Genomic DNA, 14,742 nt, shown 5'->3' on the forward strand with positions numbered 1-14,742 from the left:
TATTTTTATTTTTTTTTTCATAGGATCGTTGTATCCTACCAGCATGCGCATCAATGAGCAGGGACGTTTGGTGATGAATTTCCGCACCAAAGCTCATTTCAGGGGTCTGTTTGTTGAGTCTCATTCTTCAGGCAGAATCGAAAGAACTGGTAAAACTGACTGACATGATCTTACAATGAGATTTGCTGATTCCTAAAACCAAAATAAATATTGTTGATGCTGATATCACTTTTAAGCTTTTTAAAATGTCTCTAGCAACATCCAGGTCATCCACGGTGATTAGTGTGGACCACCCAGGCCTGACCTTTAACCTCACCTTAGTGAGGACTGAGCCCACCTACAACCAGCCATTCCAGCAATGGACCTTCCTCTCCGATTTTGCTGTAAGAGGGCATGCAGTTTTTTTCATACCATGATTAGGACAGTATGAGACTCATTGGGTGCTAACCTTAGGTATTATTGTACTTCTTCGAAAGTGTTAAACATCTGCAACCTGTAATAGATTGTATTTAACAGAGAAGCAACAATTACTCTGAGTGCTGTTAACATTATATAAAATATTGATATAAAGCACAGATGCATCCCCCCAAAAATTATAGAACTGAAAAGTTTTATTTTTGAAATTCAATTCATAGAGGCGGTATTTCTGCCTTTTTCGAGAAATATTCTATGAAAACCTGTTTTTAACTGGTCTTATGTAATATTTCCTTTTTTTTAAACAAACAAATTTTTGGAAAGCCCTTTACTTTTGTATTTTTCATATACAGATCAGAGATTATTCTGGAACATACACAGTGAATTTGATCCCATGTACAACGTCTCAGAACAAGGAATACACGGTTCCACCTGTTTGCAATCCCAGAGAATATCTCACTTTTGATCTCGACATTAGATTTCAGCAAGTAAGTGTAATCCTTTGAAGGAAAATCCACTCATGAAAAATTTGCGTTTGTTTCACTCTCAATTTTTGTCTTTACTCACTGACATAACTTAATCTCTCTGTAGGTGAGCGACCCAGTTGCAGTGGAATTTAGTCTGAATACTCAGATGTTCTTGCTGTCCAAGAAGAGCATATGGCTTTCTGATGGCTCTATGGGTTTTGAACAGGAAAGTGACGTCACGTTTTCTGAAGGTGAGACTTCCCATTTCCTGTGTTCATTTGGCAAAGCTGCATGCCATTCAAGATTTACAATGTTGGCGTATAGAATTGACACTTTCTTTGCTTCTTTTAGGTGACACAATATATGGTCGTGTCATGGTGGATCCAGTGCAGAATCTGGGAGATTCTTTCTTCTGCAGCATAGAGAAGGTGTTTCTCTGCACTGGTGCTGATGGCTATGTGCCCAAATATAATCCAACTAAGTTTGAATTTGGCTGTCTCGCTGACTCTCCATCCTTGCTGTACAGATTCAAGATTCTTGTGAGTAAACAAAAGTCTTAAAACTTAAAAGTGTGACTCTTTGAGAAACCTTTTTTTTTTTTTTCTCTACCTTCTTTTATCTAAAAATCAATATCGTTTGACTTGCCAGGACAAGGCCCAGCCAGAGACTCAGGCACGTGTGTTTGGAGATGTCAGTTTCAATGCGGTGCTGGCAGTAGACGACCCATCAGCTGTATCTCTTGTCAGAAAGTCAGGATCTGATGGGTTTAGGCTGGACTCTACAGCCATGTTCCAGGTATGCTATGTCTCACTGATGGAAGCTTTTTAGCCTTTCTGCCATTTAATCCATTAACCATTTTTATAAGAACCAGAGGAGATTCCATGCTGTAAATGCTTGAGGCAGAAGAATGGATGTACTAGTGTTTTGAATCGGGGGTCTTACAATCCTTGAAGATCAATGTTCTTCAACTTTGTGTTTTTGTGTCTACTTCAGTACACCTGAATAAAATGTTAAGGTCATCAGCAAGGTTCTGTAGAACATGGCTGTATGCTGAGGAGGCAATTAAGCCGTTTTATTCAGGTGTGTTAGACCAGAAAAGACATCTAAAAGTTGCAGGAAACCAACACATAAGGACTGGAGTTAAAAACTGACTAAATTGTCTTTAATATCTTGTGGTATCACTGAAAAAAACAGTATGTGTCTATTTCCAGGAAAGTATGGGCTGTGAATGTGACTATTTTGATAGTAAACAAAATGCTTTTACATATGTGCTTTATGCAGTAGAATGTAGAGAATGCAGAATTACTGAGACCGTTTTTCTTAGTGTTCATAGCTATTCTCATCCTCAGGTTGCTGCAGGGCGCGAATGGTTTATACACACCATTTACACCGTTCGCTCCAAAGAGAACACCAACAGGGGCATTGGGAGACGCAGCCTAGAGTACCACTCTTTTGTTTCCACTCTGACATCATCAGGCACAAAAAGCCATCGCAGAAAAAGATCTGCTCACAACAAAATCCCAGCAGTCGCAGAAGATATCGGAGTAGAAAACAACCGAGGGACCAACATTATGCATATTGCTTTAGACCGCACCAAGAGAAGATTGAGGGGATCAGATGAGTTGTTCCCTGGTGACCGAGAACTTGGTGAGCTGAACACTGACGACCAAGAGGAAAGTCTAGTGAGCATTGTGGGGGTCCTGGTGGGGCTGCTGCTGACAGTCCTCATTATTGTTACCATTGCACTGGTACTGAAATCCAGACAAAAGGACGGGAAGGAGGTATGGAGCGAGGGAGTGCGGGAGGTGGTGAAAGGTTCTGTCAGCACCGAACCCATGCTGGTGGTGAGGATGCAGGACTGCCACAACAGCTCTGAGGTCTGAGCCATGAATGCATGAATTGGACAGACGGACACACAGAATACGTGGGAGGAGATTTTATATATTCCTTTTCTTTTTCTGAGTTACTTTTACAACACCAAAAACATTCAGTTGAGCAAATGATCTTAGAGTGTGCCTGTTAATGTTACCACTGAACTGAATTCACGTGAGTGCACTCAGTACAGCACCATCATGCCATGTTTTTATTTCTCATTTCAGCTTTTGCTGTTAAAACCATAATGTTTTTCATCTTGGGTAAAGACTTTATTGTGTCTAAAAGTGCCTGAAGAAACTAATCCTTCAGGACAGTCGACCCCAGTGTTCATAGGGATGATGCAGACTAAGTGAAAAATACATTGCTGGAGGAAGGTAGCATTCAGTATGAAAACCTTCAATAAAAACAAGAAGGAATCACAGTATCTCAGTATCAACACAAAAGTTTTAAGCAGAAATGTCATACCATGATTCAAGTTTTTTTTTTAATTTAAAATCAAAAGCAACAACTATTCCTATAATCCAGTCATAATAATAATAATGTTTTCTATTTGCATTATTCCTTGTGGCGTTGCAGTAAGATTGATTGCATTTGCAATAAATTAGCAACAGAAGTTTGTTTCTGGAGCAGTGAGTTGTATTTTTCAGACAACTGGACAGCAGTGGAGCTAAAATTATGTTGCCTGCTTTGATAATCATGTTTATGAACATGTCCATGTGAAGGTGACTTGTCTGAACATGACTACTTAAAGTGCTGTTTACAGCTGCACGTCAAAATATATTAATCTTAAATTGTGGCTTCCATAGAGTGAACATTTTTATTCCTGCAATTAGTGGAGTATTTTTCACAGGTTAATAACAGGCTATGAATCGAGATGAAAGCTGAATTGAGATGAAAGCTGAATCAAAATGATTCAGCATTTGATTGCAATAAATGAGCAATCTGTATATTTGCTCTGTTTTGGCAGCAAATGATCACCAGAGAAGAAACATTGACTTCTGTAAATTATTAACAACACCACTGAGAACAGGTCAGATTTTAGGTTAAAAAAAAAGAGCAGTGTTGTTACATCCTTTTATGATGAATATTAATTTGTCAGTGCATGACATCTTGTTTTTTTTTTCATTCTCCACCCTCATCAGAAAACTTGCTCTAAAGTATTGAACTAATTATTAAATTCTCAGTTTTTAAAGCAATCAGTAATTTCTTCAAGTCATTCTCCTAATCTTTTAAAGTTGAATATGCATCCCATTTAAAGTAGTTTATATCCTCCATTTTTTTTTATTTATATTGTATCTGATGCTTGTTAATTACTTGGAATATCTGCTCAGATAGCTAGCTTGCAACAGTGTGCAAATCCAGAAATCATACAGAGCTTAAATATGTCAAAGAAACTTTTAAGAAAATCTTAAAAGTAACTCTTGTTGCAACACATTAATGTCAAAAAAGTTCAACAGAGACATCAGTTCAAGATTATATTAACTGTAGTTATTGATGGTACAGTTGTTGTTCTTTGAGCTGGACACTGAAAAGAGAGGGAAGAGGTTTGAGGTAAAAGAGAGGTTTGGAAGCATTTAGGGCTAGTCAAAAGAAGACAAGAAGGTGATTTCTGTCTTAGCAGCAGCAATGCTGGATGATTTTTCTGCTTGATATTTGTCTTAGATCATCTTTAGTTGTGAGAGCGCTGTTGACTGGCAATGAGCCTGTTTCACAGTATGACCACAGGTCATCGATTCAATCTCACAACCAAAGATTTTCAACGAGAGAAACTGACAGCTGCAATGCAAATTAGCATAAATGTTACTTGTAACTTCCCAGCTGTAGTTTGCTACCTTAATAAGGGCAAGAACCTCTCAGTTCTAAACTGTAAAGGTCTTAGTCTTTGTGACCAAAATATTCCCAAACAGCCAAAATTGTCTTTTGTGTTACTGATTGAAAAGTAAAACACCAGCAGTGTGAAGGGGCATGCATGTTGCTGAGCACTTGTCACTGTGCAATCTGTGCTCTAGACAGGAGAAAACTCTGATTACTCTTGTTCCTTTCCTGGCAGCTTGTAGAGACAGTTTTAAACAGTAGGAAAGTACAACAATGAAAACACCCCTGCTGTCATCAAACAGTGGAGGTTCTAGTACTTACCATTTCACCGTTACATTTTCTGCAGGCTGCAAAAGATAATTAAGGATACTGGGGATATATTAGAAAGGTGAAAGGTTGCAGTATCCATTTTGCCATTTTAGCATACTTTTGAACACAAAGGACATCTTCTATTACTGTACTTGTTTTTTAAGAAGATCAGCAAGCATCCTGTGGAGTGTTTTCTGGAAAGATTTGTCAGGATTTCCCAATTTATAGAGGAAAATAAAAGACAAAATGACAGTAACTTCTTTATTATAGCTTATCTTAACTGTGCATATCTAATTTCAGTAGATAAGCAACATCTGAAAGGACTTTTGCTCAATTATTAGTTAATTTAATCATTGTATGTATTATTTTTTTTATATACCTTATGACATTGTATTATATTTTTCCAACTATGTTTCTTTTTTTTTTAACTCTGTTGTGTGCTTACTTGTATGAACCATTTTGATTATTGGTGAACCACTATGTTTCTGATAGAATATTGTCATATTTATTAAATGTTAATGTAAAGTTGTTTTCTTTTTAAACACAGGTTAAGGTATGCTTGTAAAAAAAATGCTCATCTCAGGAGTTTTTTCTTTTGCTTTGAATAGGCACAGTGTTGTAGTTTTGACTGAAGAGAACCTCCACAAAGCCACTTTCAGCCTCTTTGTTACACTACTGATTAGTCTGGTGCTGTGATTATGAAAAAATATACTCACAATTGAAGATCTGACCTCTCTTTCTCCCACATTGTGTATTTCTCTGCTTTTTTTTCTGGGCAGTGCTGTGTAGATTTGTTGTTTTGGGACAAACAATCCACACAAACGAGCTGCTTACAGATCACTATGGGACAAAGTATAGATTTTGCCATTTCACATACATCCATGATTTTTATTAAGATCACTTCTGAAATGTACCGTTTATGTGTATTGTTAAATCAGTGTCTTACTCTGCTTTGAACATGTTCAGATCAGTGTGGTTGAATGTTTGTCTCATGATGCTGTGAGTCATCACTGTATAAATATGGCTGATATTTATCAGGGTAAGCTGATGTGGTGATAATGTGTGAATCATTTGGAAATGCTAAGATATAAGAGCCTGCTGAGACCTAACTCTGATTTCTTGTTTTGTACCCTGATGAATTTTATGCCACTGTCAATAACTTTAAATGCACTTTTTTGCATCACTTCACTCACATGTCACTACAAGCTATGCAATGTAACTTTCACTCCACAGCCAGTCATCTTCATAGACACCAGAATTTCAGCACAATCAATCTTGGTATCGTCTTTTTATTAATTGATTTTTATGTAAATGTAATTAATAATAAATATTATTTACTGCTCCTTGCTCGTGAGTTATTTTTTAACCTGTATTTGTAGAGTTTCATGTTATGTGTGTAAAATACAAATATGAATTATGGCATGTTAAAGTAAATATTGATTATTTTCTTCAATATTTTAAAAATAACATATGTTGGGAGTAATTACCAAAGCATTGCAGAACAAGCATCACAGCTCTGTCAAAACTATTACAACATCATTGTAGGAAACCATAATCATATCGACCTAAAATATAAATGTTGCACAGTCACTAAACAGCTTGAGAGTATGACATATGACTGTTCAATGATAATTTATAACCTAGGTCATAAAAAATAGAAATTTGTCTCAGAAACAGTAAGCAGTCTTTATGTGCAGTAAGTTTTGTAATAGCATTTGGTCTTGGTGTTATTTGAACTGGTCTTGGACAAAATAAGTCTTGGAGAATTTTATCTACACTTTTCCTGATTAACACATTTGTAAAACTAGGTTTCACTGATCATTGTGTAACCTCTTTACAAACTAGGGCATTATGGGAATCCACTTTTTTTTTTCTTTTTTTTTTTTTTTTTAAGAAAATCATGACAGAACAGCTAAGGTTTACTGCAAAAGGTTTTGTGTGTAGACCTACCCAAGAAGACCAGTTGTTAAACGTGTCCACAGTCAAAAATGCATGAAAAATAGATTTAGGTCTGAAAGTGTGTACATTCATGTAACAAAGTTATTGCTGCTTTTTATTTTATTTTATATCCTCAAAACATGCTTGTTTTTTCAGTGAAATACGGGATGAATGTCATATTAAAGTTTTTTTTTTTAAGAAACAGTCTGGTTAAAAGAAGTAGAAATAGTCCGATTTCTTTTAACCACGAAAGACTGAGTGTTTGGCTTGGGCATACTTTTGAGATCCAATGTATTTCTTACTTGGAATTTATTTTCCTTCTCCTTCCAGGAAGAAATGTTTTCCAATTGAAGGTTGTTTCTAAAACAACATGCGAGAGATTATTTATTTATTTATTTTTAAAATACAAACAAGCCTTTTTTATAATTATATATTGAGTTGAAAGCTAGCGGACATCAGTGAGCAATATCAAACATTTTATGGGAGACATTTTTTACAAGCCAAAACTATAAGTTAATCGACGGAAGAAATATAAAAGATTGATTTAAAATGTGTTTTATATTCGGTGAAAGCGGCCAGAAAGCGTAAAGTCTGATTGGTTAGAACGGAGAATGACGCAACACAAAGTCCCCACTTACCTCCTTTCCTCCCCTTCCCCTCACTTCCTGTAGGAGCAGCGGTGTGTTGATAAACTGCCGCTGTTGGCTCGTAAACATGGCGACCGCTGGAGCAACTGGAGACGACCTGAAGAAAGAGCTCACATGCGCTATTTGTTTGGACTTTTTCAAAGACCCAGTCATACTGAAGTGCGGTCATAATTTCTGTCGCTTTTGTATCTGCATGCACTGGGATGAAAATGGCGGAGACTACGGGTATCAGTGTCCTCAGTGCCGGACTGTAAGTTGATACACGCTAACTGCTTTTTTCCCCCTGTCTTTTTGTTTGTTTGTTTGTTTGTTTTTTACAGACATTGAAGATTGTTTTTTACGCAGGAAATTAATAACGAACAGCTTCATCATTTTTACCAAAGTTCTTTTTCAGGAAAACCTTAAGCTTAAAGAGGACTTGAACAATTGTTTTTGTTTTGTTAATAAAAATAACGTAAAAGGTTTAACCAAACAGCAGGTTTACTTTAGAAATGTGAAGTCGCATCGATTAGCTCTACTCGGCACTGTCTTTGGATACAGTTGCTATGACATCTCGTTTTAGCTAACGGAAGTTTAGTTACCTAACAATGTATCTGTTGATTTCTGTTTTCTCAGGTATTCAACAAGAGGAGCTTCACCAAAAACTACTTGGTGCAGAATCTAGTTTCAAAACTGGACGACCTGGAGCATCTGGGTTCTCCTTCTGCTCCTTCCAAGTCTATGAAACCGGATGGAAAGTGTCAACAACATGGTGAAGAGCTCAAACTCTACTGCCAAACTGATAAGAGGCCCATTTGTGTTGTCTGCAGGGAATCAAGAGCTCACAGGTTGGTTGTGGCCTTCCTTTAGAAAACTTGAAACACTTCAGCTGTTTATTTCTTCAACATACTATGTGCTGAAATGGGCTAATAATGTGAAACTCTTAGACTATACCACAATCAACTTTTTTTTTTTTTTACAGACTTAAGTGTTTTCCACTAACACGTAATAAACCAATACATGTGTATAAGTTGTTGTCATTTCATAATTTAATTGTTGTTATGGTATGATTTAAAATTGCGTAAGGCTTCTAGTACGTAGAAGCTTTTTGGAGATTTGATCATGTATTGTTTTCTGCATAACTTGGATTGCATCCTATGTAGATTAAATGACCTTTCATGCTTCATTGCACTGCTTAGCTCTGCATGAACAGTGTTGCAGCTTACACACCACAAAGGCTTTGGAGCCACACGTAGATAAGAAGGGCACATAGACATAAACTCCTTATAGGGAGTAGTTTAGAAGTAGATAAAAACCAGTTGCGCCTTGGTCTCTGTGCCTGTATCGGTCTGAACCTTAAAGTGAACTAAGCAGAGGCCTGGCGCTGCAGACAGGTGGTGACTCTCTGTTTGTAACTGAACATATTGATTGATTGCATTGTTCCAATAACTGCCTTAAAATGTAGATTAAACTGAGGTAAACGCAATCTTTTCTCTTTATTCCTTATTCTGAGGTACTGTGATCGGGTCTCAGTCAAGATCTCGAATTATTCACGAGGCTTTTTAATTGCGTTTAGATATGGACTTTGACTGGGCCATTCTGTCACATTGATCTGTGATAACCTTTGCCCCCGGTTCAAGTGTTTTGCAGCCCATAGCCGGTTCTCTTTGAGGATTGCCATGAATTTAGCTCTATCCATCTTATATTGACTCATTGGCTTCTCTGTCCCGGTTGAAGAAGAAGTCACAGAATGCGACTGCTGCCATCATATCTTACTATAGAATTGATGTTTTCGAGGTGAAATGCAGTTATTTTGTTGTTATTTATTGTGTTTTGCATTGTTCTCATCCATTAAGATCATTTTCACGAGCAGATGGAAATTATTAGCATTCTAAATATTATCATATTACTTTCTGAATATTCCCCTTTATAAACTTTGATATTGTGCCTCTTAGATTGTTCCACATTTTGTCAGATTTTCAGCCACCTGGTCAGTGTCTTCTTATCTTTTAAGAAGTATCTTTTAATAAAAAGTGTTTTTGTGTTGTGTTTTAAAATATAATAAAAACTACATGAAAACAGGACAAATCGAAATATCGTGAAGAGAAACTGTATTGAAACCCCCTTCTCATATGAAAACATCTGTGCAAAGTAAGCTCAGTGGTGCACAGTCCCATCTAGTTTTTTTTATAGGTTTTATTAAGCTGTTTTGATTATTAGAATTTGCTTATAGAAGTCTACAAATGTACTTAAGGATTTGGTAACTTATGTTTAGCTTACTGACCAACAGCCTTTCATTTATTTTAGGTTTTGTTATCTCGCCTTATCTATTCTGTCCTCCATGGTCAAGAATGAAAAATGTCAGTTGATTCAATTATTCAAAGACTTTTTTATTGTCATACCACATTCCTTGTTTGTGACATAAGGCCAAAACAAAGTTTTACAGATTAGAGTAAACTACAACTGTACTTTAAGCTTTAACAAAGAGGAGAAAAGCAATGCGACTGCACTAATTTTTGAAATTTGCTTAACAAAAAAGATACTTTTCAAATGCTACATAATTTTTCTTTATTTAATTTGGCAAATCAGTAAAGTGTGTCATTTTGTAAGTGCATTTGGAAATTTTAAAACAGAAAATGACAATAGCAATGTTTGTTTGACTTAAATGACACGCAGAGCAGGCTAGCCTTTGTGTGCCATCTTGTGAGTTGGGGACAATAACACCAAGATCTGTGTTTTTATTAAGAAAGCTCCATACCAAGTTGTAAATAACTGGAGTAGTGAACATAGGCTATGTTTTTCAGACACCATCAGGTGGCTCCAGTGCCAGAAGTTGTGAATGATATGAAGGTAAGATCAGTCTCTAAAACTGCAAATCTAAATGGTAAATTTAGAGGATTTACTATACATCCTACTTGTAGCATTGACATTTTTTTTTCACTTGTTTATTATGTTCTGTTTTTTTTTTTTTGTCTACATACATTATGATGCTCATTTATTTTAGATGGAGTTGAAAGTGAGGCTTATGGAGCTCAACTGGCAGAAGTCACAGTATGCCAAAATTAAGACAACAGATGAAAGGACTAAAAATGACATCCGGGTATGTAAAGTTCAATTTATTTCCGTTGGTTGTTGGAAAAAAACGTCTTGCATTGTGTTAAGTATTGCTTTAATCTTAATATTTTGTAATTTTTGTATAACAGTGAACTAAATTAAGCTCTGTACTGGGTAAAATGTTTGTAGTAAGAATACAGACATATAGACAACTTGGTCTCCATTTAGTATTCAGTTATTTCAACATAAATTCTCCCATATTGATGTCTCAGATTTTTGTCAGAATTACAGCCATATTACACATGACACCACTGGTCTCTGCAGAGAACAAGTATGTTGTCTGAGGGAAAAATTAGGACATCCCACTGTCAAACAGGTAGTCTTACTCCAGATGCTTTAAATAACTACCAGTCCCTTGTAACAAGGACATTTTGCCCTGTAATAGAAAGTTTCGGTTTTAACTGATTATACTTTTTACCATTTATTTACTGATTATATCTGCTGTGTTTTGTGATTTCGGCAAGATGTGTTTGTCCATTAAAAAAGTTTCCAGATTAAAAAGTTTAGATGTTTCCACAACTGGGATAGTATAAGAGACCTGAAGACATCTTGGGTAAAATCCTTGATCTGGCTATTGTCTTAAAGGACTGACATGTGTGGAATGTAGTTTGTACCCTTGTTTGATCCTGCACCCATTAGTAACTGACAAAGAAGAATTAGAAGTTTCTCCTGAAATCCTTATCTGCTCTCTTCCCTGCCATAAAAATCATCCCCTCCAAGAGGTGAGGGATAGTTTATGAGGTGGGGGTCAGGATTGTCTCTGTTGTCCATCTGGCAATAGAGATGAGACCAGTCTGTGGGTGGGTCTTTTCCTTGGCTATATAGTCCCACCAAGGAAATGTGTGTCGTTCAGGGCTCTTCTCCTGACTGCGCTCAGTGAGACGGGTCTTTGAACGCTTTTGCCTTCGAATAAAGAAACTTGAAGACAAAGATTAATCTTTCTCTACTTATTGAAACAGATTCTCGTTCCTTAATAAAAATTCTACAACAGCCCCAAACCTCACTTTCAGGTGATTTTTTTTTTTTTTTTTTTTTTTTTGTGAGAGCCGTTCTCAGATTGCCCCAAGGCAGCTGTGGCTACAATCCAGTAGGTTGCCACCATCATCGTCATTTTTATTATTTTTAAGTCATCCTGCAGCATGTCTGTAAGATGAAGATCTTGTCTTTACTCTACTTGAGTCTCTCAGTTCAAATTTAATAAAAAGCTATGTGACACACTTTATTTCATAACTTTCAGCTACTCCTTTCATTTGCTGGTATGTTTGGGTGATTGCCAGGTTAGCCATTCTAGTTCTGCCTTAGCTTTATTTTTTTAACAGATAGTTTCACATTTTACTCAAGCGCCCTCTGAGGAACAATAGAACTCATGGTGGGTTTTATGATGGTGAGCCAGGTCCTTCTGCAGCACAACATTCACAAACTCTGACACTTCCAGGTCCATAAGTCGGTTAGCATGAGTGTCTTTTTCCTGAATGCTGTATTTGTTTTATGTCTAGCATCGCATTGATTTATTGCTTGAATGTATCAGTTGTAAAAAATTAAGTTGAACAGCCATGTGTCCAAATGTAAGAAACTCAGTCATGTACGGTGTCTGATTTCTTCAAATTGATCCTATATCCATTATTTTACCATAAATATTAAAACTTCTCTGTCTTCTAGCTGAAGAAGCAACGACTCAAGGAGAAGATTGAAGCAGATGTAGGCGCCTTGGTCCAGTTCTTGTTGGATGAGAGAGATTCTCTTCTGGAGAGCTTGGATGCTGAGGAAGCAGCCTCTCTGGCCGTCATTGACGACAACCTGGAGTTTGTTGAGAGTGAAGCAGCAGATGTGGACAAACTCATAGCAGATATTCATAATCACATTGGTGGGAAGACTAACTTTGAGGTGAGTTGAACATGAAGGCATCATCGCAGTGTGCTGAAAAGACGTTAAAAATCAGATAAAAATGGTCTTGTAGACAGTTGCACCAGTTGAACCAAAACCTTTAATGAATACTGTTACTTTGGTTAACGTGCAGTAAATTATTAATAACATCCAGCATAACAATTAAGGTAACATCTAATTTTACTCCAACAGAGCCTTTCTGGAACATTTAATGAGTAAGTAACCTACAACTGAAGACCATCATTAAATAAAAAAAAAAAAAGAATATAAAAGGTTAACGTATTTGTTCCCTCTCCAGAGCAATACATCGCAAGTCTTTCACATCCCTTGAGCCGGTCAGTTGTACGACTGAATTTACAGACTTCTCAGGGCCTTTCCAACTCATCATGTGGAAGAAGATGATGCACGTTCTGCACACCAGTAGGTGTAGGCAGCAGAAATAGTACCACAATAGTAATTCATCATGATTAAAGTAAGGTGAACTAAACTTTCCGTATTTCTCCCTGCATAGTGCCTCAGAACCTGACCTTAGACCCTGACACCGCTCACGCGAACCTCCTTATCTCAGACTTTGACACCAAAGTGGAGGAGGGACGGGTTCGCAGCCAGGAGCTGGATCTTCCAGGCCGCTTCAACCGGTTCTGCGGAGTCCTCGCCACAGCCCAGTACGCCAGCGGCCAGCACTACTGGGAGGTGGACGTGAGGGACAAAGGAGTGTGGTACCTGGGGGTGACGACTGAGTGCAGCAACAGAAAGGGCTTTGTCAGTCTCACTCCATCCGCAGGATACTGGAGCCTCTGTCTGCAGGACCGACTCTACGCCAACGTGGAAGATGGCCGCATTCCCCTCGCTGACTACTGGAACTCCCCGCGTGTCGGAGTGTACCTGGACTATGACAATGGCCGCCTTAGTTTCTATGATGCTGTTACAATGAAGAGACTCTACATGTTCGACACCTGCTTCGAGGAGCCTGTCTATCCCTTTTTCAGCCCAGGGAAGAATGACGTAGGGAGCAGGCTGCAGATATGCCATTACTATTAACAGAGGTGTGATGAGTAGGTGTTAAGAGTCCAGCTCGTGCTTTCAGGTTAGCCTGTTGGAAAGACATCTTCTTTAGACATGGAGTAGTGATGATGTGATGTTGCTTCCCGGGTGAACATTCTCAACTTGGATTCTCCCCCCTGCCCCCAACTTAGACACAAACTGTAGGCTCACACCCCTGGTTACTACGGTGGTGGATTTGGAGAGGTGCTTTGCTGTTTACATATATCACTGTGTTTGTGGGATTGCAGATGCCTCAGGTGTTCCTGGTGATTAAAGCATCCTAATTTATGCTCTATTAACACCTGCTCTGCCAAACTTTGTTACATTTGCTTTTGCTTTCTGTTCTCAGTTTGGCCAGCTTGCCTGGGGAATTAACTTGAAATTCATGTTTCTAGATCAAGCGGGTTAGACTGGTTTTATGGAATGGTTTTATCAAAAACGTTTTAAGCTACATGTGCATTTCCTTAGTTTATGTTATACAGCTTCAAACTGTTGCCAGACCTACTGTTTACTTCCAAGTCCCTTTTTGCAGCACAACTTTACAGTGCTGAACACAGGTAGCCATGAGGAGATACCTTAACAAATAAGAAATGTTTTATACAGCTGAGCAAATGGCGAGCTACAAGTCAAAGTGATACATTTCTTTGAACATAGCAGCTCCTAATTAAGCTGTATTTTCATATATTTAGCCACTTAGTGGGTAAATATTTAGCTTTATACATTCCATTAATAAAAAATAAAGCAAGAACTTGGATTTGACTGAAATAGTTATGGAGTGCTGAATGTTAGCGTTGTCTTCTTTCTTTTATGTTTTCTGTTAAATTGATTACTGCTGTTACATATGATTGATACCTGTATTTAAAATCCATGTATTTTATGATTATTTTTTTTTTTTTTAGTTTTGGTTTTTTTAAAGTTGAAACGTTGAAACTTGTGCTGTTATGTATTTCTGTCTATTACTTTTTTTATTATTACTTTTTTTTCTTGGACTTTTAGTTTTGAATGGCCACGAAGATGGCAATTTTTCACATTTTTTATTTGATTTTTTTCATTATTTTTATTTTTTATTAGACAAGTTGAACCTGAAGACACTGCTCTTTGATTATGGGAGCTTTCTGTTGCATCTCCTTTTCTCTCTCGCTGTGTTTTATCCATGACTATACCTCTATGGGTTTATTCATGCAGTTTCGTTGACTTAATTTGCTTATCCATTTTAGGATTATTTTCAGTTGTGTCACAAAGTTTTGACTCCAGAA

At 37.3% G+C, this 14,742-nt stretch overlaps 1 protein-coding gene across 1 annotated transcript; it reads left to right on the top strand.

The window, feature by feature from the left end:
* Positions 1-7,430: 7,430 nt before the first annotated feature.
* Positions 7,431-14,212, top strand: trim47 (tripartite motif containing 47). Its single transcript, XM_007555262.2, has 8 exons — positions 7,431-7,715; positions 8,081-8,292; positions 10,249-10,294; positions 10,449-10,544; positions 12,218-12,442; positions 12,635-12,657; positions 12,741-12,862; positions 12,954-14,212. Exons 1-8 carry the CDS (start codon positions 7,533-7,535, stop codon positions 13,481-13,483), a joined length of 1,437 nt encoding a protein of 478 aa, XP_007555324.1. The 5' UTR covers positions 7,431-7,532; the 3' UTR covers positions 13,484-14,212.
* The last annotated feature ends 530 nt before the right edge of the window (positions 14,213-14,742 follow it).

The sequence above is a fragment of the Poecilia formosa genome, unplaced genomic scaffold (assembly GCF_000485575.1).
Source record: "Poecilia formosa unplaced genomic scaffold, Poecilia_formosa-5.1.2 Scaffold3, whole genome shotgun sequence".
NCBI lineage: Eukaryota > Metazoa > Chordata > Actinopteri > Cyprinodontiformes > Poeciliidae > Poecilia > Poecilia formosa.